The sequence below is a fragment of the Seriola aureovittata genome, chromosome 13, assembly GCF_021018895.1.
Source record: "Seriola aureovittata isolate HTS-2021-v1 ecotype China chromosome 13, ASM2101889v1, whole genome shotgun sequence".
NCBI classification, from domain to species: Eukaryota; Metazoa; Chordata; class Actinopteri; order Carangiformes; family Carangidae; genus Seriola; species Seriola aureovittata.
Genome location: NC_079376.1, coordinates 13963729 through 13990064, shown reverse-complemented (window position 1 = coordinate 13990064; position 26336 = coordinate 13963729). Strand labels below are relative to the sequence as shown.

The window sequence follows — 26336 nt, the reverse complement described above, 5'->3', positions numbered from 1 at the left end:
ATAATTCAAGGTCGTAATTATTAGCTGCAGCCCTAGTTTGACTTACTAGTTCATTCATTTAAAAAAGGGTTTGTCTCTCTGCAGTGGCCCAGCTGAGTGGCCATTCCAGTCTTGGTTGATCAGGCTTCCTGCCTCAGCGATGCAATGCAGTATTGAGCTTCTCAACCTCTAGCATGCATCTAAATATAAACCCCAACACAGCACATTTTGTATCCCTGTCATCGAGGATGTTTGATGTGTGTTATTTATTACCTTTGCACAATGACACCAGGCCCATGTCTCTTTGGCATTTGACACTGGGTGCACAGGCAGGCACAAACAATGTAGTGGGTTGGACCTGTTGGGGTTTACAGGATGGACACACCTCATTAAGTAGAAACTAGTTTCCTGTACCTGATGATTGTATGTTCTCAGTTGATAAACAGTAGTAAAGTGGGATTTTTTTCTTGTGTAATCAGATATAAAAGCTCTGTTTGTTTTTTCTCCAAAGATACTTCCAAGACTTGGATGGGCATCAAATACTCTCAGATGAGTAATGAGCACAGAAGGCTGCCTCCTTAAAAACATTAACTAAAGGAATTAACTGAGGGTTGGTGTGAAATTTGGTACAGTCATGAGATGATTAGCTTAGCTTAGCAGGGTTAGCAGAGGGAGACAGCTTGCCTGGTTTTGTCCAAAGATCAAAAATCCCTCTACCAGCACCTATAAACCCCTGTAAAACCACAACTTGTCATTTCTCCAATTCATTTTCTATGTGGACTAAACAAACAAGATATAACAAATTAATCAGTGAACTACAGGTGCTAGGAGGCAGATTTTTTTAACCATTTTACAGAGCTGGGCTAGCTGTTTGCCCTTGTTTCTAGTCTTGATGCCAAGCTAAGCTAACCACCTCCTGGCATTAGTTTTATATTTAACAAACAGAAGTTAAAGTTGAATTAATCTTCTCGTAGAAGAACTTTACTAATCAAATTTCCTAAAATGTCAAAGTGTTTCTTTAAGAGAGACATCTACTACAAGTTCCATTGGGCATTGCTGTAAAAGAAAAGCCAATTGGCGAGTTAAAGTTTTGTTGCTTTTGCTGCTAATGGAGAGCTCTTCTGCATCACCTCAGGGTTAGTTTTCTTCCACCAGCTTTTGGCTCTCACTGTATTTTCTAAAATATAATTAAAAAATGAATATCACTGTGTTTTTATTTAGAGAGACATTGAGATCATCATTGAAAGAAAACTTTTAAATTCAATTCTCTTCCCACTTCGCACCTTTTATACACTACTCCAAATCTGTGGTCTATTTTGTTAAGATCACACAAGCCTAATGCTAGCGTCCTGTGTAAGCAATCATAGTCCTGGGCCTCAGCATTTTTTGACTGCGCGGCTGCAGGTATTGTAGGTCACAGGTCAGGACAGAGTGTCATAGCAGGTTTAAATATGACACAAAACCAGCTCTGCTCTGTGTGAACAGAGAAAAGTCCTGAGAATGTCATGAGTTTCGTGACAGGAACAGGTGAATACAGCTCCTCTCTGTACATCGTGTTTTTCTTTTCTTTGTTTCCCCCTGTTTTGCAAAGGGAGGAAACAAAGATACAGGCAATGTCATCAAGCAGTGGTGGGGTGATAGTGGCGGTGGTGGGGGAGCCTCTTTGCTGAGCCAGGACCCTGTTTACCCTCCTCTTACCACCCCCTTCTCTGACCTGCTGACAGCTGCAGATGGGACAGATAGGAGCCTGGAGCTCTGAGCAGGACAGGTGAGATAGGGAGGAGTCAGAGGAGTCAGGAGCACTCAGTCAGCAACAACAGCCCTGGGACACAAAGATGGCAAGTTGCTAGAGATCTGACTGTTCATTTAAATGTTTGCTCTGTATGCCAAGCACTATAGTTTAGCCTTGGCAAGAGATTTCTGGGTCCCCCTTTGACTACAAATTGCAACAGGCACACAGTCTGAAAGCTGTCACTTAGAGAAGGCCAACTTCAGAGGAAAGATGGCAAATTGACTCTAAAAGTCTCCTCCCTCCCCTTTAGATGTTCACCTCTTTGCTCTAGAGTTACACAGGATTTCCCCTATGGAGAGTTCTGTTGTGTGGTCCATTTATGGGGCAGGGGGCAAGCTACGCCCCACTCCTCGCCCCGTGTTGATGAATGGTTTCTTTGTGGGCCTGTGGAAACAAGCTGAATCCCTCCATCTACCTCCATATGGCCAGGCCTATACATCTCCTGTAGCCTGGGGCCACAGTGAACATCTGCCTTTCCAGGCTGCACTTGAGCAGCGGGCTCCTCATGCTCTGAAGCACCAACTGGACAACGCAGATGTTTCTGTCCATCAGTCAGCTTTCATTTTCATATTGCCGCTTCATTTAAGCCAAGCTAAACTGACACGCTTGTAAAATAGTCCCCCTGCGATGCTTCGTCTATTTTCCATCTATGTGTGTTTTGTATGGCTGGTGTCATACTTGGCAGGTTGGGCTTGTTTGACCCATATCTGAGACGATATGCGTAAACAGCCAAACCCCATGGCTCTGCAGTTTCTCCTTTAACTGTTTTTTTCTTTTGTTTTGAATCTTGCTGATGAAGTGAAATGTCCTGTATGATTGTTCTAATAGGCTCCATCCTGGGAGACTAGCTTTTGACTGGGCACCAGTCTCTCAAGTCCAGTCTTTGACTTTTGGAAAGAAGTGACTCAGCCATATTATGGATGACGTATGGTGAAAAATCTGGCTTTTTCCCCTCAACTTTGCTATATTTTATTATGAAAACTTTCAGGGCTCAGAAGCAGATAGTTACATTTGGAAACCAGATGTTATTCATTTTTGTAAAGGTGGTCACAAGCAGGAAGGTGAATTCCTGTGGAAATAAAGCTCCACAAGGACTTAATTAAAAGAGTGTACTGTGCAAACGTTTATCCAGGCCCTCCACCCCATCAGGGGAGATTTAGGAACATTCCCATTGTCCTCAGTGTCCACTCCTCACTTGAGTGTGACTGATGGGTAAACGCCTACCTGCATAAAGGTGTGATTGATGGCTAAGCTCAGGGTTGTGCCCTCAGGTAGGTCTGCTGGTTGGTTGCCGTGGAGTTGTGTCATGATGGTGCATGAAGTAAACCTTCCTTTTTCAACCTTGGGTTTACCTGAAATACCCCAGAGTTGTCTGAGAAGTGTTTCCCTCTTTTTGTTCAGTCTTGTGTCACTGGTGGAGAGGTGTGCTCTGTACTGAATAGAATTGTGATTCATTGTGGCTTTATGTGAGGAACCAAAGGCTGCCTGAAAAACTCATCATGACTGTGCTGTACTGCTACATATTTTGTCTTGGAAAGTAATCATATCCATTAAACAGATTTATAGTAGATACTTTGATCAATAACTGCCTAGATTTCCACGGTATTTAAAAATGTGGCTTATGCTTCTCTGTAATACAGCTTCCTTTCATTTAGGAACCATGTCAGGAATAATAATGAAAATTTCTGGCAGAAAATGGAGAAAGATTGGAATTGCATGTGGACATACATTACTGTCGCTTTGTTTTTTTTAAGTTTAAAGTTAAACTTTCAAATAAATAAAAGCCTTAAGCACAAATGACGGCTCAGTTTAAAATACTTCAATTTACCAGTGAAGTAATGAATAGGCAAAACTCTGCAGTTGTCCATCTGTATTTCTTTCCCTTTCCCAAATTACGTAAGACTTAGTCCATTCTTATAATGATAGACCACACTGTGAATTACTGAGCTGGATTTTATCATATTATGCAACGTGGCAGAATGACTGAGGTCTACTGAAATAACAATAAAGCAAATGTTTTTCCAGGGCAGACAGACACTCCACTGATGGGGTGTCAGACTAATTTCCTCTTGTCTGAGAGTGGGAGGCAGCCTAAACGACATTCCAATCATAATCCCTGCCATCTTTGAGCACTCAGAGGAAATAGTCATATGCTCCATAATCACCCACTGTGCCTGATGATAACTTACAGGCAAAAAAAAAAAAAAAAACAAAACACAAATTTGCTTTACTGTGAGGAAAATTGTGTTTCAGCAGCCACATACTGTACACCATCACATGCTCCAGAAACATCCAACTCAGCTCGGTGGTGCTTTCTTTTTTGTCGTCTCCCATAGATGCGAGAACTGTGTGGAGATGCTGTTTGTGCGCGGCTCGGGCAACTGTGTGCAGTGCGACACGCCCCTGCGGAAGAGCAACTTCCGCGTGCAGCTCTTTGAAGACCCGACGGTAGATAAGGAGGTGGAGATCCGCAAGAAGGTGCTGAAGATGTGAGTGAGGGGGGCGGGGATGGTGAGGGATGCAGCTCTGCGTGTTTATGTGTCATCCCATGCCTCCACCCTCTTCTTAAGCCACCTTTGTCTTTCTCATTACACTGTTTGTTTTGTAGACAATGATTCTCCCCAGGGGGGGCTCCAACGGGAAGGCTCTTTCCCTGCCAGGTTTTTACTTCGCAGCCCCTCCCCACCCCTCGTTCTCTCCCTCTCATCTGTTCTTTAATAGCCCCTTAATTGACATCTAATGTGTGCCTATTAGGCTGTATGCAGACATGGTATTATAAAATGGTTGATTTAATGGAGGCTATTAATGTCAGTGTATATTTGCTTTCACCAGGTTTTACTATTTGTATCAAGAGTTTTGTTCTCCCTCTGCAGATACAACAAGAGAGATTTTGACTTCCCCAGCCTGAGAGAGTATAACGACTACCTGGAGCAAGTGGAGGACATAGGTAGGAGCACCGACTTGGAAGCCTCATGCTGAAACAGAGGGCAAAAAAGGATGATTACCAGTGTAATGATTTCTCCTTGATTCTGGCTTCACTGGGTGATGTTTTACAACCACTTATGCCTGCCAGGGGCATGGATCAGGGAGTAGCTCTGCCAACGCTAACATGTCTTGACTGGCAAACCACTATGGACTTTTAGCTTGGATGTATTAAGAGAGTTGGATACAGTGCGGTCAGTCAGCCTTGCTTCTAATTTTTGCCAGTGGCCAACCATGGTGCTGCAACAAAAAAAAAGAAAATCCCCTACAACCTTCAATGTATTATCCCCATAGACCGTCATTATAAAAGAAACATCTGTAAAACTGTTGACAGGACACCCAGAACTGCAAATAAGGTCAGTTAATACTCTTTGTTTTATATCATGAAACCATGAGGGTTTTACATATGCAGAACTTTCCCATAGCCTAGAAAAGCTGGTTTTCATGTGTGCGATGTCACCCCAACGTAAAGTCTAAGAGCCGAGTGATATTGAAAGGGCGGGGCCAGGAAGAGAGACACAAATGTAAATGTCATATTAAAGTCAGGTGTCCTATGATACGTTGATAGCTTTTAGCCTGTAATGTGAGCAAAACGGCTCCTGTGGTCTAGGTTATGGGTTTGGTGCAGGGATTTGCACCAGTGATATTATGTGTTCACTTGAAGTTGACCAGCTTGTCTGTTTTTAACCTTTACAACAACCTCTTAAATTTCCCCTTAGTGCACCATGGAATATGTATATAATAGAGAGATATGGAATTACCAGATGCCTTTTTTAAGGCTGCTCTATTCCATCAAATGGAAAATTCTGCGTCTCTTGAACATCGTTTTATACAATTTTCTCACTATTTCAGCTGCATGTGTTTGGTGTCTTTGGAAATATTTGAATCTTGACTTGAAATTAAAATAATTGTGTTATTAGTTTTTGAACAGTTCTTGCCTGCACAGTTTTTGATGATGGACACAAAAGGGTGTTTTGGGTTAACGAGGTTAACGTTGATTAGTGTCTCCTCTATGTAGTGTACAACCTGACAAACAACATTGACGTGGAGAACACCAAGCTGAGGATGGAGCAGTACCAGAGGGAGAACAGAGATCTCATCCAGAAGAATAAGGCTACTCTTGTACGTATCAAACGTATTTTCCCTCACATGCGTAATGCCTTTAATGATAATTATAATGTGATACTAAAATAAATCGCCAATGATTTCCTTTGAGAGGACAGACTGTGGTTTCAGGTACAATATGAAATTATTAGAGCCTCCAGGTCAAACACACTGCAGCTTGATTTTTTTTGCAAAATGCTTTCTCTTGTGAACCTGTCTCCTCCTCAGACTCGAGAACAGGAGGAGCTTGAGGAGCTGCTGTTGCAGGAGCAGCAGGGCAATGAGCAGCGGAGACTTGAGGTGCTGCAGGAGGAGCAGAGGCAGCTGCAGGCCAAGAGGAAGAGCAAGCAGGCTCTGCTAGACGAACTGGTGAGAAACGTGTTGCATGTACATATTTCCACAGAATGACGAGTCAAGTGATGCAAAAAGACAAGGAAAGGCCAAGTCACATTATGACAGATGTCTGACAAACACACACACATTAACACACACTCTCAGCCTGAGGGTTCATGGCTGTGAGATCATTAAGAGCTTATTACCAGTCATTGTGCTGCAGGCTGCATTGTTCTCATTCTGTGATTCCAAAGCCTCTTGGCTCCATTGTGTTGAGCTGCGGGCTTTGGAAGTGATTGTTCCTGCAGAGTGGACTGCTGAAGCACCATCACAGATAGCAGGCTAAGCTGTGTGTTTGTTTGTTTAAGGCACAGGGCCTTTTGACTGTAGGCAGATGAGATCAGCTCTCACACCCCCTGGGGGAACTCTCCTGAGCTCTGACATCTGCACATCCCTGTGGCCAGAAAGCTCACTGTTCTCACATGAGCACACAAGCATTTGCCAACACATATATTTACATTTCTTTGTTGCTATTTCCTGGCGCAATCAGTATTTATAATCAATAAAATATATCACGGGGAACTTGGAACACACTTCTTGAGTATTGTTCTAATCAAATGTAAATATTGAATTTACATTAATTGTCTGCAGGCATATTTTTTCTTGAATTTATTAACTTTTTTTCCTCAAGATCTTAATGAAATGAGACACATGTTAACCATAAAATAAAGCATGTAAATTCACAGTGCCTATCCAAAATAACTGTAACTGTTATTTTTTGCAGTCATAGCAGGACTTATTTGTGTTAGCATTACCCATTAAATTGCTTTTAGTTTATTCTGAAATGCTAAGACACCTCCAGACTGTCCTACCATTGCTGTCCACCCTATCAACAATGTCCTCCCTCTTCAGTGAACGTGTCCAAGCTTGTGTTCTTAGACCTCTGCGCTTGGCAACACTCCACTGGAGAAACTGAAACGTCCGACCTTGCATTTAATGGAGGTGAAGGCGGCGCAGTGCACTTGAAGCAGCGTCCCCCTGCAGTGCCACAGTTTTGTTAATATGGCTTGCATTAATAATGTGGCAGCTAGCCTGAAAGCACCGGTTATCCAGTTAGACAGAGATGTGTGGGATGGTGTGGGTGGGTGGGGGACTGCTTGTGTTTTCATCTCTAAACAAACAACAGTTACATGAGAAAAAGGGCTCAACATGTACAAGTGTCAGCTGTTTTTGCTGAGCAGAAAAGTTCCTGATGAAGCACTTTGTTGCATGTAACACATATACCTAGATTAACATTCTCATAAAATCCCAAATCCAATTTGTTTCTCCAGGAGCAGTCTCAACTTCCTGCTACCATCTTGCTTGCCCAACACAAGGTCCGTGCTGCCCAGCTGGAGACCCAGATAGAACAGCAGAAACAGGCAGTCAAACCCACTAATCTGTTTTCAACTGGAATCCATATGGTGAGTGCAACGTTGTAAGCATATTAGCCCTTTAACCCCTGTTCACACATACAACTACAGGCAGGCTCTCTGTTGCCTCCCTCAGTTGCTTGAATGCATTGCTTTTCTTATTCAAGCCCCAGTATGTCTAAAAGATTTATCATAGGCAATGTCCACTCTAATACGTTGTCATTTCAAAACAGCTTTTTAAGAGAAAACAATCTCTAGCCAGAGGAGCGTTTTAGCTTCATACCAGAAATAATCTCTATCCATACTAACACATCTGAAAACACGTATGACATGACCATTCACAACTATTGGGAATGTCAACAAGAAGCAGATTGTCTACTCTGCAGAAAATACTGCGCACAAGGAACAGCAAAGGCAGCTGTAGCATTATAAATTGCTTGAATTTAACTGCACAACTCCCACTAGCAAAGACAACTAGGCCTGTAACGCTTGTAATTCATTAAAAGCATTGTTGCATTCACTGCTGGTAATCGTGACCGATAAGACCCAATCAGGAGGTGAACACGGGTGTCTGCATCATCGCTGGGTGTCTGTCCAGACTACAATGCAACCCTGGAGTTTTCTGAAACTGTTGTGTTTCCAAAAGCCTTTGCTTTAGTGGCTGGACGCCAGACGTAAAGTGATGCATTTTAAAACTAAAACATATTAGTGAGGATTTAGCCATAGACAACTGGGAACCTGTTGACTACACTTGTGTGTAGTTGGAGAAAAAAACAACTGTCCTTCAGGTTCCTGTAGGAATAAAAAAAATGTGATTGGTTGCCACAGCGTGTCAAGGACACAACTTTTGAATCTTGAGTCATGGTGGGCAGTGACCAATGAATGGCATTCTCTTTCATTTCCTTTGTTCGAGTCTATATGTGAGAACAGGGATAGCTCTAATGAATTTGAAGACTTACCAGACCCCAAAACACTGGACAATGGTTTTTCACACCAGAAATTATACATATATATTTTGAGTTGCAATGATTGCTAGGTAGAAATACTAAATAAAATAGACTTTTTTTCGTCAGATGATGCATTACCACCTCTACTGCATCAACAGAGATGTCTCATTCAAGTGAAGGAAATGGATGCATTTTTCCATGCAAGGCTGATTTCATAATTTTGCTCTGTACACAACTTTAGTATGCATTAGTCAGACTAGGCTTTGCTGTTTCAGGTAAAAGCAGAATGAGCTCAGTGAAACGCAAGACCTTGAAGAAGCTATACACACCATAAATAACAAATGGCTACTATATTTACAATGAGCCCCTGCAGGTTAAGGTCACATGGTTGGTTAGGTGGGTCTGAACAGTGTGTTTTTACTTCAGTTCTAATTTAAACTTAAGGCCTGTTGACAGTAGAGTGTTGTTAACAGTCCAGACCTTCAAAGGGAGGATATTGGTCCGTGTCTGGTGCTTCTTCGGTGTGGGAACAGGCCGTCACCCCTTCACTCATGTCATCACATTCCTCTGGGCGAGCAGTGCGACCCACAGAGAGAGCATGTGGGCTCTGGGCTCTGGTCCCTCTGAGCTTGCAGCTTTGTGCTCATCTTGTCTGGTGAGACCTTCCATTTGGCTGTCGTTCAGGTTTGCAGTCGTTTATTTTCATTTTACTGTGATGAGATAGGCTGTGTCATCACCCCCACCCCCTCCACAGCAACCCTCATGAGACATGGTTGTCTTCCCACAGTTCAGCGATGCGTGGGAGAGATATCTGCTCACCTAGGCTCAAGCTGTAGCTAGGTTTTGACATACTCAGGTATAGCCAAATTCTCTCCTACTATCTTTGTTTGGCTATCTTGCCCATTTTACTGTGTTTTTCACCAGTGTAGCTTTCTCAAAAGTTCTTGATGAAATAAGCAGATGCAGCAATAAGCAGTGAAACTTTACAAAAAGTATTAATTTACTCATTAAACCCCAAAGACACAACTGGCTCGTCCACCACCAGTCCAAAAGCATTGACTTGATCCAAATGGTTCTGGTACTCTGAATCTCACCCCCTTGATATACAGCATGAAGTTAAACTTGCTGATGGAGAGAGAAACAGCATGATTATGTTGCTCTTGGCTTCTTCTGTGGCTGTTTTTCCTCGCTTCTTTTTTCCAGTTTCTCTTCATCCTCCCGTCCCTGAGCTCCTGTTGGTGGAGCAGAGCTCTCACCATGCATCTGCTGTGTTGGACTGAGAGACTTGAGTCAGGGGAACGTGTGGGTTTGGATTTCCCTTCATCTCAGAGTCCATAAGAATGACTTCTGTTTGACTTGGTGGGGTTTCAGCACAGAGCGGTGGATTCCTGCAGATTGCTGGAATTCATTTATCTGCTAGGTTGTGGTCCCGTGTTCCAAGCAGGATTTCAGTTTTTCTTCAGCAGAAATTAGGAGAGGCAAAGGTAAAAACACATTTCTAAAGCTGGGCCACATTTGTATAATATTCCTTTATAGCTGATTTGTGCTCCTCTCTTTAGTGACAGTGATATTTATTAGTGCTGTAACGTTAAGTCAATTAATTGATTAGTCATCGACATAAGATTAATAGACAATAATTTTGATAATCCATCATTTGAGTCATTTATGCAAGAACATTTACTGACTCATGCTTGTGAGGTTCTGGTTCCTTTCTTACTCTGTAAACAGAGTATCTTTGGGTCTTTTCGCTCTTGGTAAGACAAGACAGGAAGTTTAAAGACGTTGCCTTGAGCACTGTAAAATGAAGATTAATCAATAAAGTAACCTTTAGTAGAAGCCCCAGTATCAATACTCTCCTGTGAAGCACACGCATAAAGGAGTTTTTTTGTGTATGTGTCCCCTTGTTTTTTTCATCTGGATATCTTTGGTGATGTGCAAGTTCATCTGTTATGGGAGCAGAAAATTCATTGGGCCCCCCCCCACCCCCACCCCCCACCCAGCACTTCAGCCAGCTGCTTCACCCCGGGCCAAGGTGAGCCGTCACTGGTGGAATGACATATCTGCCTGTCTTTGAGCTGTCCAATCTGTGGAACGTGAGGATGCCAATTCTTCCTCAGTTTCCCAGTGGCTCCGGTCTTTATTTAAAGTGTGATCTAATGATGCATCTAGTTGTGTCATGTTGTTTACTGGGGACATCTCAGCCATGCTGGCACTGCTCTTAGCCTGGGTGATTTTCCAGGAGTCAGTGAAGGGGACTTTAGCTGATCCTGATTGCTGTGGTTGTGTGTTATCATGCATTCAAATGGATGCTTTAGGAAGTTAGCCGATCCTGAGGGAAAGTAGTCTCGGTCCAGGTGTGATGTGAGGTGGGATGGGCCTGGTCTTGCCTCAGGAATGGTCTGAAATCACTCACTAATCCCTCACTTTGTAGGTACTCTATTGAACTAAGACACACACAATCCCGTGTGCGGGTACATGCACACACACAGAAACGTACACTCCCCCGACCCAGTCTGAGTAAACATCCTTTGAAGAATAAAGTGTCTTTTTAAAATGGATGTCCGCTGATATCAAAAGAGACCGTCTGTGTGGGAGGGAGGCGACTATTCGCTGTTTAAACAGGTTGCTTGTTGTTGTCTGACACATAAGACCAGCTCCACTGCTAGGCATGATAACAAGAGTCTTCCTGCTTGGCACCTGCTCTGAGAAAACAGACATGAGTTGAGGGTTATCGGAATATGAATTGCTCATTGCGTGATTAATTGTTTCTTTTTTGTTTTTATTATATTTTAGCCTGTTGGCTCTATTTGTGCCTGTAAAGTGATTGTGTTTTCCGGTCTGCGGGCACATGTGTGGGGTTAGGGATTGTCCTCAGCTGCTATAGTGTCCCATTCCTGAAAGCAGTTGACCGATGGGGAATCTCTCCACCTTGGGACAGCTTTCAGCGCCATCTTAAATGAAAGGTCCCAGGTTCCAGCACTGCTGGGGCCCAATCCACTCCTCACAGGCGGCAGAGCAGCTGACATACCTGACGAAGCCAGCATGGGCACCTAATGAAAGCCGGAGGCGCACACACACACATAAACAAAGTGCAACTCACACACACAATCGGCCAAATGTGGGTGGAAAGTTTATCCCTAAACATAGATGTGTAGCTGACTGAAATAACCCCGGGTTCTCTCTGGCTTTATTCCATTCTACACTTAGGCAGTGGAATTTGACTACCATAGAAAACACAAGCACAAGTACACACACACACACACACATACACATATGCTCGTGCTGTGAGCTTGTTTGCTCAGGTCTGTTTTACTTGGTGAAGTTGTCCTCTACAGTGACCTCTGCTCGGTAGACGTACTCGTCAGCGCAGGCCAAGCTCTGCTTTACTTTATTCTGGCAGACTGGCCTAACCTGTTTTGCCTGGGAGATTGTCGCTGCATACTCCCTGCAACTCCCACGCACTCTCTCATGATTTTCAGTGTTATTTTCATTTCTCTTATTCACATTCTTCAGACAAATAGTAGTGGACACAGATATTTGTGTTGTTGTTTATACTGAATTGACATATCAATCTGAATTGACAAATTTTGACATATAAAGCATTCACAAAGCAAAGACTGCTAGTTTTTTGTGAGAGTGCATAACCCTTTCCCTTGGCCTTTTGCTTTTTATTGGATTGTTGGCATGCAGGTTGATAGTTGCAGGGGAGAGGGGGTCAGCTCAGGCGGTAAAGAGAACCATCAGCCCTGATTGGCACCAGCACATGTGGGCATTCACACCTCTGCCCCTGCCCCAGGCTTGGCCCTGTTTAGGTTGGCCTCAACAACCCTTGCCCATGGGCAAGCCGGCCTAGCCCAGCCCAGCGGAAAAAGGAGTTGTCAGCTTTAGGGGCTTTGCGCGGGGGCAGCTGCCACTAGTCAGGCAGTTATATTTAAACTTGTAAGGCGAGGGGAGGAACTATGTGGACAGCAGCTTTTACACTTGCTACTTGCTGCTCAGTGGGCCAGTGGGTAGCCCAAAGCTCTTTATCCATACAGAAGCACTGGCAGTGCCAGGGCACAAGGTGGAAGTGAGGGCTGAGGATGGGATGGCACTAGGCTGGCTCCTAACTAGGCTTATTAATTTTATCCCCTATACAATGCTGACCACTGTTTCCCTTTTCATTGTTCTCATTATCACTTTGTGCATTAGTGAAAGGGGCCTCACTGCCTCTGAAGCTCTGCTCAAGATAACAGTAGCTCTCCTAACCCCTCGGGAACCAACCAACTGTATGTGTGTTTCTGTGGCTGTGGTTGAGAGGTGCTGATGGAGAGGTGAGTGTCTAAGCGACCTTGATGTGTCCTGCTGAGCTGCAAAGTCAGGGGAGAGATGGGCAACCTGGAGAGTGCTGATGATTGTGCTGTTTGTGTGTGTGTGTGTGTGTGTGTGTGTGTGTGTGTGTGTGTGTGTGTGTGTGTGCGTGTGCGTGTGCGTGTGTGCGTGCGTGCGCGCGCGACTGTGTGTGTGTGGCACATATTTCTGGTGACACTCATAGTGTTGACCCACGATTTGAGCTGACCAGTCAGCTTTTCATCAAGATTGGTAATACACCCAACCATCTCTTGTTTTTAATGTAGGCTTTCACACAGTCAGTGCTGTGCTTTAAGGGCAGACCTCTCATACCTTGAAGTAATGTGACTTTTATGAGATCCCTGTCCCATAAAAGTCACATGAATGTCGGCCGCATCACTCGGTCAGATGGGCTAACCCTGTTGCTTTCCCAGATGGTTCTGTTAACACGGACAGCAGAGTTAAGAAAGAGTAATGTGACAGCATATCACGAGCCGAATTCAACCCCCCAAGAGGCGAGGAATGCTTAACAGTTTTCCAAGCCAGCACACCTGTCTCCTCCAACGGCACTAGGATTGGCACGAGTGGCTGCTTTACTTGACCTTTTAAAATGGTTCCACTCCTAGAAGTTGAAGCTGGTGTTACTAGATTAGTAGAGCTCTATCTAGATCTGAGGTAGATGCAGGAGGATCAGCAGAGCAGAAGGAGGAATACTCCCTCTGGCACATTGGTGATTTCCTCAAATCGTCCTCCCCTGCGGTTTTATTAAGATTGATGGTCCCCAGAGTTTCATTTTAGTGTCACAGGGGTAATATAAGAGTCTTAAATACCAGTTATACACAAACTTGAAAGCATCATGAGGGCCCACATAATTTTTGCATAGGTAGTAAGATGGGCCTCCGTGATGTTAAAAGCAGATGTTTGTGTTGGCTCTGTCAGTGGTGTAGTTCTAGTGGCCCCTAGTCCATTTCTGCCTTGCTGGGCCTGGCTGGGGGTCCACACTCTCTCCCCTTCTGTTGCTTTCTTTCACCGGAGCATTTGGAAAACAACATTCATATGCCGTAATTCACACAAGCTTTTAATAGGATGTGATGAGTTCATGATTGAAAGTTTCAGCAGTATTAATGGTGGAGGACAGAGCGGGTCTGAGAGGACACGTCTCTGCTTTAGGTGGACAGTGAGACAGCTTGTCGGGTATCAAAGCAGTTTAGTTGTACTACAAATCGTTATATTTACACATTTTTGTAAATATATTCAGAAGAGCAAAACCTGTTCTTGGGTGTGCATGTCTTATGCTGTGTTTGTTTGTGCTGATGTGTGTCTGCCAGTTTTCAAGGTGCCCTTGCAGAGGAATGCAACAGAAATTTCTATAGTCTGACGGTTGGCTCTGTTCTGTGTGTCACTTAAAAATCCGATTTACCGCCCTTTAGCTATCTGCAACTCCCAATTTGCCACTCTCTTTCTCAACCTCTCGACCGTCGTAGACTTTCCCTCAGTTTCCCCACCCCTTTGTCCCAGTGCGTCTCTTTGATTGTTGCAGTAGGGGAGTTACACAGTGCTGAAAGTCTGAAAGAAGATGGATGGAGAGACTGAAGGAGTGTGAAAGAGAGGGAGAGTGACTGGGTATGGGTTGGTTGGTCTGGGTTTCATTAGCCTGTGGTGGGGCTCCACTGTGTCGGATGAATGGATGGGACAGGATAGGGGATCACTAGCACCTTTGGGTTAAAGGTTGAGTGAAAACTGTGTGGGTTTACTATTTTCTGTTTTAAGGGAAACAGTGTTTAAAAACTGGGCATTATTCAGATATGGACAAAATGCCATTTGTTCTTACATCCATTATTTATTTGGTTTTGTTATTTAATCTTTCTCTTTTCTATATAATAAATTACCAAACATGAATAAGTGTCAAATCTTGGCATTCCTTAGGTCAAGGAGCAAGAGTTTGATGTGACTGATTTGATTGATTTAATATTATAAAAAGAAATAAACAACTTTTATTCCACATATTGCAGTTTCATAAGTGCAAGGCAATTCAACAAAAAGACATGTTCTGTTTTGAGTAGACATTCAACATTTGTTCGCTGGAAAAACCCACTCCCTTGCTGTTAATATGCTGCCACCGTTGCTATCCCTGCTGCCCCACCTCCCCACCCCCCCACCTGCATGTATAAACCATTGCTAGGTTCAACAGGTTTGGGCTCGTTCTGTTAAGGTAGCAGAAAGTGTGGGAAATCACAGTATATGTAGTTATTATAGCAATATTGATATATATTGTGTTATAGAAAATTTTGGGAAAAATCAACAATGAAAATTCTTAAGGTTAAAATACCCAGACAGGAACATCTTTCTTTTTAGCTAATAAGTTGAATTAAATACCTGACAAAGTACTTTACTACATTGTTGCTAAAACTGTATAAAGTCCAATCCTGTCCAATAATTTGAAAAATTGCAAATGAGGCACATTGAAGAGTGGAAGAGAAGTGGAAGTGTGGAAAAAAGTTAAAACATTTAATCACATTGTAAATGTAAGTATGAGTTTTCTTTGTGTGTGTGTGTGTTTTTGATTCACTAACTATTATACACTCCTGCTTTGGTTTGGACAGTTACCACCATGTTGTGTTTGGCTAAGAAACTCCATCCGTTGGATCTCAGTGTGCATCACCTGGTGCCATTTTAACTTCCAGCTCAGCTTCGGTTGCTTTATTTCACTGTGTGTGCGCTCGCAAGGGCCAAAGCATGTGTGAGGGCGGGCTGTCAGAGGCCGTGGGGCACATGTTACTCGTTTAGTTTGGTTTTCAGCAGCTCCACTCTGTGTTCTGTTGTTTATACTCCCACTCTACTCTTTTCTTTGCTTTATCTCTTATCTTTTTATCTTTCCTTTGTCACTGAGTTCCCTTGCTACTCTCTAAAATAGTCCATGTTTGTTTAGACATCATCTTTTTAATTCCAGGTTTCATGACTCTGGCTTCTCTTCTGAGTCTCATTACTTTAATGCTGGAGAAAACATTGTGGTCTAATGCTGTGTGGAAATTCCCCTTTTGATGGCAGAGCCCTAAATCGTGCAATTCTACAGTGTCCTTAAGAAGTATCATATTTCTGACTCGAACACCATGGTCAAGAGCATTAGGAACTGGAGTAGCCTGACTGAAATCTCAACTTTAAGTAATTGTGGATCTAAGGGTTTTTATAAAACAGACTGCAGTTTTCAGTTTTGACACTGTGGGACTTATGACTCAATATTTGTAAGCTGAAAACTGACATTCAGACTCACCTGGGTGGGATGCACAGTGCCTTTAGGTGAAGGTAATGGAAATACTAAATGATCACAGCTACACTCACAAACAGAGCACTTCCCAATCACATACCACACATACAGCCTACCAAATTTAAGCTTGATCAAATAATTTACTTTATCTTCTACATTTATACATTTTCAATTGATTTATCTTTTGGTGGTTTCATGGATGGCCGACAGCCAAAGTATGCCTGCTTTCTGTTCTGAGGAGATGCATTTCCTCATCAACCAGGCCAGTTCTTGTCTATTATGTTAATCATGATTTCTTCAGATTTCCATCAGAATTAGTTGTTGAGTTGCCAAGTGTTTGTTGACCACTACAGATATGCTTAGTCATGGTCTCAGTTAGGTCTCTCCACCAAACCAGCAGTGGCTGGGGGAAGTAAAAATGTTGTCAGTCAAAACTTATATTTCCAAACCAGTCCAACAAGAACTGGTGGCTGTTCATGGTGCAGTTTGATTGACATTAAGTCTTTTTCCGTTTGTGTCATCCTGGTTATGTCACGGCTATAGTTTCCAGTGTTGCGCCAAATACTACTCAGAAACAATGAAGATAATTGTTCTGTGTTGAATGTTGTCTCTCTGTTGTGTTTTTTCTTTCAGCGTCAGACGGTGTCTCTCCTGCCTGTGGCCAAGATAGAGGAAGTCCTGTACCACTACAAGCCTCTTCAAGTTGAAACCTACGGACCACCAGTGCCTGAATTGGAGCAGCTCGGCAGACTCGGGTACAAGCTTATTTATACACAATCATGTCCACACACCCGGTTCCTTGAAGCAAACTTACTATGTTTTTATTTAACATTGACATTAGCACAGTTGTCACGTTGACTGACTGAGGAATTACCAATAACAGGTCCTTTATTTCCTCATAAGTTCTTTGGAAGTTTCATGGAAAGAATTATGTAACTTGGTGCCAAGATGGATATGATAAAACAGAGACAAAGCTCTGAGACAGTTTAGATTAGTTTGCTGAGTCAGATTCATAAATAGTTGTTGATTAAATTTAAAGAACTGCTCCATTTAAACCTAAGTTAATATTAAGTAAAAGTTCAGCTAACCTGCAGCTCACTGACTAGCTTATACTAGCAGTTTATTACAGTTAATAAATTAAAAAAACAATTGGTACTAAATTAATGAACTATGGGGCGGGTCAAATAAAGTGTTAGTGATTAAATTTAAATCATGGAGTTTTTGAATTCTCCACATAGCTACAGTGTATTGTAATGGTCTTGGTGTCGGGTTAGAGAGCTGCTAGAAAGTCGGTCTGCTTGGGAAGCCTGGCTCGTCTCACTTGACTCTTCTCTGATTAACTGGGAGGGGGAGGAGGGCTGGGAGAAGGGGGGAGGAAGAGAGAGAGAGAGTAACAACCATCACCCTTCCACAAGCAGCCACAGTGCCTCTGCAGGAGCGTCCATTAACACACACAGGAAGTGCTTTCCCCGACGGCCCCTTTGGGCCAATCAATCCACGACGCCATTGGTCCAGCCCTCACTGAATGTAAGCTATCCATCAGACAGCCCAGCGCCCAGCCGTCTGCACTGCAACTGGCTGGCACTAAAGCCTGCCCACACACTGAGAGCGGCCTGCTTTTATTGGGTGACAGGATCAAAACAGGGTCATATTCTTTTTAGGTGAGCTCATTGACTTTCAGTGCTGCTCGCCCTGACAATAACCTTCATTTGGCTGAGATGTGCGGATTTGAAGATAATGTCAGCATGTTTAGGATAAGGATTTTCTAGTTTATTCTTCTTTATTTTCAGATAAAAGGTGCTATTGACTTTTGTTGTACAATCACATTTACCTAATTACCTGGAAAAGCACCTACTTAAGGTGAAACTTTTTCCTCAAAGGATTGCAGGAGAGTTTAAGCAGAATAACTGGCATTTATTTACATTATGTATTCAGTGAAGTGCTGAGGTCCTACTTCTTTTGGCCAGGCTGATCAATATGCAGATGAAACACATCTCACAATTTTTGCCGCATACTGGAGCTCAGAGGACAGAGGAAGAGGAATGGGGGGTGTGTGGGGGGTGGTGTCAGCAGTTCAGGGGTCCAGGAGGACCAATGCTGGAGAGGAAGGGCTCTGCCACGGAGATAAATGAGGTTCAGTTCAGGAACACCATTCCCACTGGTGCAGGCCGCAGGCAGCGACACAGACGGGCCCGTTCAGACAAACCACAACTCCCAAGATGCAATGGGCTGTTAGGTAAAAACAAGGAATACTGCTGACACTTATGTGCAGTTGGCAGTTTGTGATTCAGCTAAGTTTGAGGTTTTGTGCATGCAAGTTCATATACAGTATACTTAGACAATCAAGCTTCCATGCACACATGTGTGTCTCTTAAAGCTGCTGTACATTTTGTGTCATACACACTCACGCTCACCCCGGTTATTGCAGTCTCAGCATTTTTGCCACAATGGAACTTGTGTGATGTGGTAAATATTCACAAGCGTGTGTGCAGAGGAGAGAGAAAGCAGACAGCGTTGAGAGGGTGAAAAGTGAGTCCCCTGTGTAGAGCGTGAGACTACAGCTCCAATCCTATGACCTGTGAAGGGAATATGGTTGAACGTGTGAAGAGATACGGATGTGCCTGAGTGTGGATGAGGTGAAAAGGCCTGTGAGGGGGCAGGTACTTATTTTAAAACATGGCTGTTTGTCTTGGTCAAGGCCCACGGTGACAACAGCAGCACTGGTGATTTGTCTTGGACACAGCCATCAAGTGAGACTGGAGAGTTGAGCTCATACACCCTCTCCCTGGCGGCCCTGGGGCCTCTGGGTTTGGACTCTTGCACGGGATGTCCAGTCAACACAGGACTGACTGGAGCCATGCTTTTTATTTCAACTCACCCTTTTCTTCTACACCACTCTCTGTCTCAGTGTCTGTGTCTTTTTCGCCTTGTCCCTTTGCCCCCCAAAAAACCGCAGGAGTGCTGCACGGCTGCCAGGAAAAAGAAGGGCCACGCCTCTTTCACTGTCTCTCTCTCTCTCCCTCTGTCAGCTGTACCTGAATAAATACGGGCTGAGCTGAGCTCTTATATTAAAGACAGCTGCCTCAATACTGGAGCAGAGTAAAGGCTGCATGTCCAGGCAACAGGGGCCTCCAAAAGTGCCCATTGAGCTTCCCCCATTCACACACACATATATAAACGAATGCTCCTCCCCTGATGTGCATAGGTACATATGATTTGCCACAGAGGATGGGACCCTGACTGTGTGAGGTTTCTATAATGGCAGTATAATGCTGTCCATCTCATTGACTGGCAAACACCCAGAACCATGCGTGAGCAGTAAGAATTATGAGCAGACTATGAATGTAACGCTACAGCCCGTGCGCCAAATGTCCTGCCATGGCTCTTTGCTTTTATGTTGAACAGTAAAGGCCTTTAATAAACAAAATCAAAGTAGAAGTAAACACTGCTTTGGAGACACAAACAGAAACATATGATGTTTATGTTGACATGGCTGTGATATGAATCTCAACACACAGCAGCCAGAGACTGAAGCGGTAGCTGTTTTAACTCCCACCTCCTCTCACCGGCCCTGCGCCTGCTGATGGACATAACCTGAATGGAAGGACTTCCATACATCAAAATGCACTGCACCAATGAAGTCATGCCTGCATTATCGTTAAAATAAGTTGTTTTATGTACATGAACTCATGTAGACACATGCTGATGACTTGAAAGAAATATTTATATTCTATTTTTGATTTTGTGTGTGTAGATGAGCATCTGGGTCTGAGTTTGTTCTCTACAAGAACACTTCTTAAGGTCTGACTGCGTAGGCGATGAAAGACTGACTGGGATCTTGGACAAGGACAAATCATATGGGGGGAAAAATGGGGGAAAGAGAAATTGGCTGCGGAGCGTTGAAAAATTCGACTCAAACCTCAAGTGCTGACAATGAAAGCCAGCCAGAATAGTTGTTTGTGTTGGCACAGGTCGCCCTGAAATTAGCCCATCTCTCTCTGACAGACGTTGCTCAATGTGCTCCACCAAATGCCAGTGTGTATAATATTTTGAAATTTTGCCTCCTCCCCCACTCCACATTGCTTTCTATAATTGGCGGAAAAAGTGAGGTTTTCTGTTGGGAGCGCTTGTCACGCATCCATCTCTTGTCGGTGGGGTGAAGGGGAGCAGCTGAATGAGCAGTGTTTAGTCTGGAGCTCCTCTCCTGGGGATGCACTTCTCTGCACAAGGAAGTAGTCCTCAGAGGACTTGATCTCACCAAACCAGACTAGCTGAAGGGTTAAATAGTGATAGGTAGTTTGCTGTGACCTTATTTCACGAACACAGGACAACCAGTTGTTTTAAACCCCTGGAAACTTCCCCCACGTCTTCATTTAAAATGATGCAATATTTTCATGGACATAGTAAAAACATATGGACTCACTGAAGTAATACATAAATCACTTGTGCTCACACACATAGAGTAGCAATGTTTAACGTGTACTTAAAGGATGCCTGCTCACTGTTCTGGTTGGAAGCCAGGGGTTAATGGGTCTCTGAGTGATGCTCTCCTCCTGCCTGTGTTCCTTAGCTTTCCAAGCATCCCCTGGCGTCTGCGTGTTTATGTGAATGGTGTTTGTTTGTTTGTTTGTGTGTTGGCTTATACTGCATGTTAAGTGCTTTGGTGGGAGGGAGATATCCAGAATAGTCAGTGGTGCCATCACAACCCTCAGTTCCTGGCAGCTGGCTTTGCTGGCCTCTCCCTGCCGGGTTGGCCTGACTCCAGGTCTCAGCTCTCCATCTTTCCAGCTCTGGCCTAGCTGGCCAAGAGCACTACCAGTGACCCTGGATTTGGCTCTGGTAGTTAGCAGGACCACTAAACATGGTCCATAGAGTACTCTTGAATCCATTTCTGCCATCACTAAATTAGAGTATATGAGGTTTAAATTGCATACAAATCATTCTTTCCTTCCCCTGCTTTCCCCTCTTACTCTGTGATGAAAGTGCAAGTCAGCCATGATATACTTCTTTTTCACTCAGTATGCAGAGAGTAGCCACTCCAAGGAATCTCTTGAAACAGCCATGAATAGCTTTTCCATGTATCCCAGGTTCTCTGATCCCTGCAGGGCACATATCCATCTGATGGCCCTGACGGGCCTGCAAGAGCCTGGGGAGGAGGGATCAGAGGTCACTGACCGCGGGGGACCAGAGGTGCAGCACTGGGATGTCAGAGTGCTGAGACTGACGGGAGCAGAGTGATGGCACCTTAGAGAGATGGGTCTTGCATTTTGGGCCTCAAATAGTCATGCACTCATGCACTCACTCTCACGGCTTTGATGCTTAAGTTATGAGCTGGAGACTGAGGCGCCGGTTAACATGACCTCAGATGAACTCCCTCAAGAGCAGTGGTCTTTGATCTACTTTTACTACTATTAGATAATGTCTCAAGGCACATTTTGCTCTAGTTCAGCCAATTAAAATATTCTGTGATGTTGCCAAACAGTGCCATTTATGGGAAATGGTTTATTTGGCTCTTGCATAACAATAGGGCTTACCCTCAAATACTTTGGGGTTGCCACCATAACCAAGACCTAAAGCTGAACTTGGTCTCTCAGATATCTGATATCCTCCATTCTTCCACGCTACACACTCATTGCGCGTGGCAGTGTCTTGTGTTACTAGAGCCAACATAGCCAGTAACTATGGACTTCAATGCAGTGCTTGTCTGATCGTTTAAGTGTTTCCATAGCTTAGATGTAAGAGCTTGACTGCAGCCGTGGGGCTCACAGATTTAAAATTTGCATAGCCAAAAGAGTGTGCAGTCAATATACAAGTGTGGAGGCTCGAGTCCAGCTATTTGACTTGCAAAATTGTCTGTGTCAACAGGATGCACCATCTTCATTCACGGCATATAGCCACCGCCTTGCTTTGGTACTCAGCTTCTTATACTGTAGGTGCTCTCTTTCCTCGTTACTAACTAGATCAGAAATAGAGTGGAGCGTGGCCACCGTCCTCCAGCCCCCACCCAGGCCATTATCCCGTCTGTCTCAGTAAACAGACCATTAACAGACAGAGCTGGTGGAGGCCAGATCACTATTGTTTTCCCTCCCATAGATCTGTGCAAATATTGATCTTCTCTTGAAGTATGAGTCAAAATAAGCACACTATGTAGTTGACTAGAGGCTTTTTACTTGTGGGTGAGTCATTTCTGACCCAAAGAGCGGGCGGAAACAGGAGGAGCCTTATAGAATGACAGAGCAGGAGGTACATTTGTCTTGTGTGTATTCTGGTCATCTGAAAGAGGTCTGCTTTTAGTGTTATTGTTTTCCTCTGTGAGCTGTGTGCCAGGCAGACCAGCAGTCTCCTCCTGACATGAATCCAGGCCAGGCCAAACCAGGCCAGTGAAGGAGACACCCGCGGGCAGGGAACTCCGAGGGTACCAGCCCCTCTTGCCTCCAGGTTTATTTGTGTCACAGCCTAGAGGCGGCAGGGTCAACACCCAGCGAAGGGTGAGGTGATGTCTCCTGACTATTTTAACACACACTGATCTGTGTAGAGGTTTGCAAAGCAGCCGCACACTGTCTAGGGTTGCATGCTTTGATTTTGAGCCTGATGGTGCTCATAACTATGCATTTCACACAAACACCAACAGATTGAGATTCTGTGCCTCTTCTTTTTGCTCCTGCTCTTCACCCCTGTGGCAAAGGGCCTTTCAATGTACAGGAGGATTAGCTGGCTCATTTTCCCCTCTTAAGTGCTAGAGAAAGAAAACAAACTCCCATCTTGTGGAGCTTGGCTCTGCAGACCTGCCACGCACACTTCATGGCAGGAGGTACTTCTCCACTATGATGTATGAATTATCGCCCTCCCCTTGCTGTACCATTCCCTGCCTTTTTTGTTTTCCTCCTTCCCCCCTTATATGCTCTTTTCCCATCTTTCTCCCTGATTGAAATCCTCTTTGCCTCTCCCCAGTGCTTGAGGTGCATCAGTAACTGATACCTGTGGAGGCGAATCCCCCCTGGGAAAACTCTATTCTTCCTCCCTGTATCGGTGCCCTATTCCCAGGATGTTACATCTAACTGTCAAGGCTCCATTGCTGTGTGTGCTTGTATGGGTGTGCCTTGTGCTAGCAGCCATTCACTGGACAGCATATGTCCTTCTATTGTTTACGGCCCCATTTGGTTAACGATGACACTGATGTCATGTCATTATTTTCCCTCTCCAGTCCAGTGTGCCCCCCTCCTCCTTCCTCTAAGCTCTCCAGGGGGCAGAGTTATCAAGTGGCAGCTCAGGAGACGAAAGAAAGATGCTCTCTGTATCAAGTGGCTAGTGGGGTGTGTGATGCCTCTCCAAGCCCCATGGCTGCTGCGGTTAGGTTTGTAGCCAGTGGCAGAGCCAGCCAGTCAGTCAGTCAGCCAGCCTCTACTGCCCCCATTAGGTTAGACAGAGGAGGTGCAGGGCTAAGACACAAGTGAGCTCTGGATGAGTAGTGACAGGTGACACTTGGAGCAGGAAGCGGTTGATTTAGACACAAGTAGGACAATGGGCCTTTATCATAAGCACTTCTACAATGCTGTCTTTCAGAAACATAAAAAAATCATATGTCTCAGCCATTGTCACTAAAACTGACACGTTGACTGCCATGTTGAAGACAACTTACAGATCGTCAGTCACTCCACATGAGAATGTATTTCTATAAGCGTTAATGTCAAGTGTCACCCAAGGCTTCTGTTAACACTCTAAACATGTTCTCTCCTTTACTAAGTGTTAGCGATACCGACCTCCCTGTCCTCCGCTGTTTGGGATGCGGAGAGGCAGACTCAGTCTGTCGGTGGTGATGATAAGACACATGCTAACAGATAAGGGGTCTGTAGGCTCGTGAGGATATGAGGAAACCGCACTGAGCCCCCCTCCACAGTACAACTTGAGATAATCTGGTGGACAGTGGGTAGGCTCATGGCTGAGGATCTGTCTCACACACTCACACATCCCAGAGGAAGCTGCATTCATTGGAAAAGAGTGTGACCTGTGACCCATGGTGAAGAAAGACCGTTGTTGACAGATATAATATACCTGTGAGAGTCCTCTGTGTTTGGCTTGTCTGCAGGGGTTTTGTTTCTGGACCGCAGCCTGGACCAATTCACACATTCTCCACTGGTAAAAATTCTGCTCCATCAGTTCGTCGTTGGTATTGATACAAACAGCTCTGCCCTTAGATAAACATGTATTCGCACACATGTGAATTGTGTAGACACACACATGGGGGCATAAGCACACATCTCAGATGCACACAATGCGCTCAGTGTGCTGTGTCTCTCACAGGGGTACATTTTCTCTCAGGGTAGAGTGTAGGGAAGGAGGGGCAGATGGGGCAGCAGTGCTGAGAGTGAAACCGGAGCCGCCTGAGGAATGCAGGGGGTGTTTTTGGAGGACTGGAGTGGAGTTTGGGAGGTGAACAGGGGGGTGGGGGGTGGCTGGGGAGGGTGGGGAGGGGGTGACTTAAGGGTAGGACGGGTGATTAGGGGGTGACAGCTGAGTGCTGACCCCTCTATAATGACAAATCATCTGGCAGGTGTGTGGCTCTGCCCCCCCTCCACCCCCCATCATTCCCAGGCCAGGAATCCTCAACCGCTGCCGGAGCCGAGCGCTAAAGGAAGACTTCCGGACATTCACTCTGCCATCCAGCAACCTCATGACTGGCCTTTCAGCCTCTGTTCAGATATAGCCTGTCTATGCTTGTTAGCTGCCCTCTTTGTGCACTCAACACACCAGTCTAAGCTCCTTCGCTTTAATAAACATAGCTAATGAGGCTCCAGTCCTTGGAGGAATCTCAGGTAGGGTAAGATTTATTGATTTGTCTTTGTAGATGTCATTATTCCTTCCTGTGTGGATTCAACAAAATACAAAGTTTTTCTCCACAACTGTGTGAAAAGTCAGTGTACCCCATTTGGGTCATGGATAATGCTGATGACAAGCTGAATCCAAAAAACCTCTGATCCTTTGTGCTGTAAAAACAAATGCTGACCTAGGATCAGTGAGGCTGCTGTGAAAGGGGACAGGTGCCAAGCTGAGGCCTGGTCTCAATACGTGCAGAGATTTTGAAAGAAAAATGTAAGACACATTCAGAATTTATGGATTCTCTCAGAAATTCCCATTCATTCAGATATTTCCTCAAATTTTCTGTTCCATTGAAGGAGCCAGTTTAGATTCTTTGAACTTGCTGTTTGGTGAACAAGAATGTAAAATCTTCATGTATGAAAGCAGCCAAACCACATTCAGTAATTCTACAGTGGGCGTTGTTTAAGACTGATTCACATTTCTCCATTGTCTTGTGCGTCTGCTCTGTGGTTTGAATGTTGATTAAGTGTCTGCTCGCTGAAATAGCCACTGTAGCATTACAGGCCTCTTTTCTTTTCCATCAAGCCTGAGCTTCCACAGCTCTTCATAATCCAATTCCAGCCAACACGTGGAGTCTAGACAAGAGGCCCAACACAGCCTGCACCTCCGTCTGATATCTACAGTTTTCTCTCCGGAGTACCAGCCTTGCAGCAATTTCCCCGAAGGAGCCAAACGCCCTCCATTCCACAGCAGCATCGACGATCCAAACACAAAGAGGAGCCACACATTCTCAGCTGGAAATCACACGGAACCCGCCGGAACATTTCGCCACTTATCTTTTCACTTTGAATTAGAGATGGGGCTCTGCAGTGTTTTCCAGGCCGCGGGAGAGAGGAATACTTTCGGTGTCCCGTCAGGAAAATCTCTGACCATTTATTAGCATTAGTTGGAGACATTGCGCAGGTACTCATAGTTCCAGACCCAAGTGGAAAAATGCTGTTGAACAGTTTTGGTCCAACTGCACGTTTTTTTTTTTCATGAGTAAAGGTTGAAAAATAATGCACTTTATCACCTATTATGGTTTTGAGAATATAAACATTCATGCTGCCGTTGATTCCAAGGGATTACTGTAATTCATGCCCCTTGTTTATGGCAAGGGAAGAGATGAAAGCGATCAGCTGAGAGAAAGCTGGCAAAACATAAATCACTAATTTGAGTGTGTATACTAATGGAAAACCCCTGTCGCACTCCCTTGTGGCAATTGCAGTCTGACACGCACACTGTCATACTGTGTCATTCGGTTGTCTTCATCACCTGCATTCGTCTTTTCCCGCTTCCCCCAAGCGACATAATGGGCCAGTCCAAAGTGACCCATA

General features: G+C 44.4%; 1 protein-coding gene across 2 annotated transcripts in view; it reads left to right on the top strand.

Moving 5' to 3' along the window:
- The window catches only part of mnat1 (MNAT1 component of CDK activating kinase), a 34463-nt gene that overhangs the window by 5458 nt on the left and 2669 nt on the right, over positions 1-26336 (top strand). For both annotated transcript variants that reach the window (XM_056394437.1, XM_056394438.1), the window contains exons 3-8: positions 4108-4260; positions 4645-4718; positions 5772-5875; positions 6086-6226; positions 7522-7653; positions 16777-16898. In XM_056394437.1, the coding sequence (XP_056250412.1) occupies positions 4108-4260; positions 4645-4718; positions 5772-5875; positions 6086-6226; positions 7522-7653; positions 16777-16898 (726 nt within the window). The remainder of the gene's footprint in view (positions 1-4107; positions 4261-4644; positions 4719-5771; positions 5876-6085; positions 6227-7521; positions 7654-16776; positions 16899-26336) is intronic.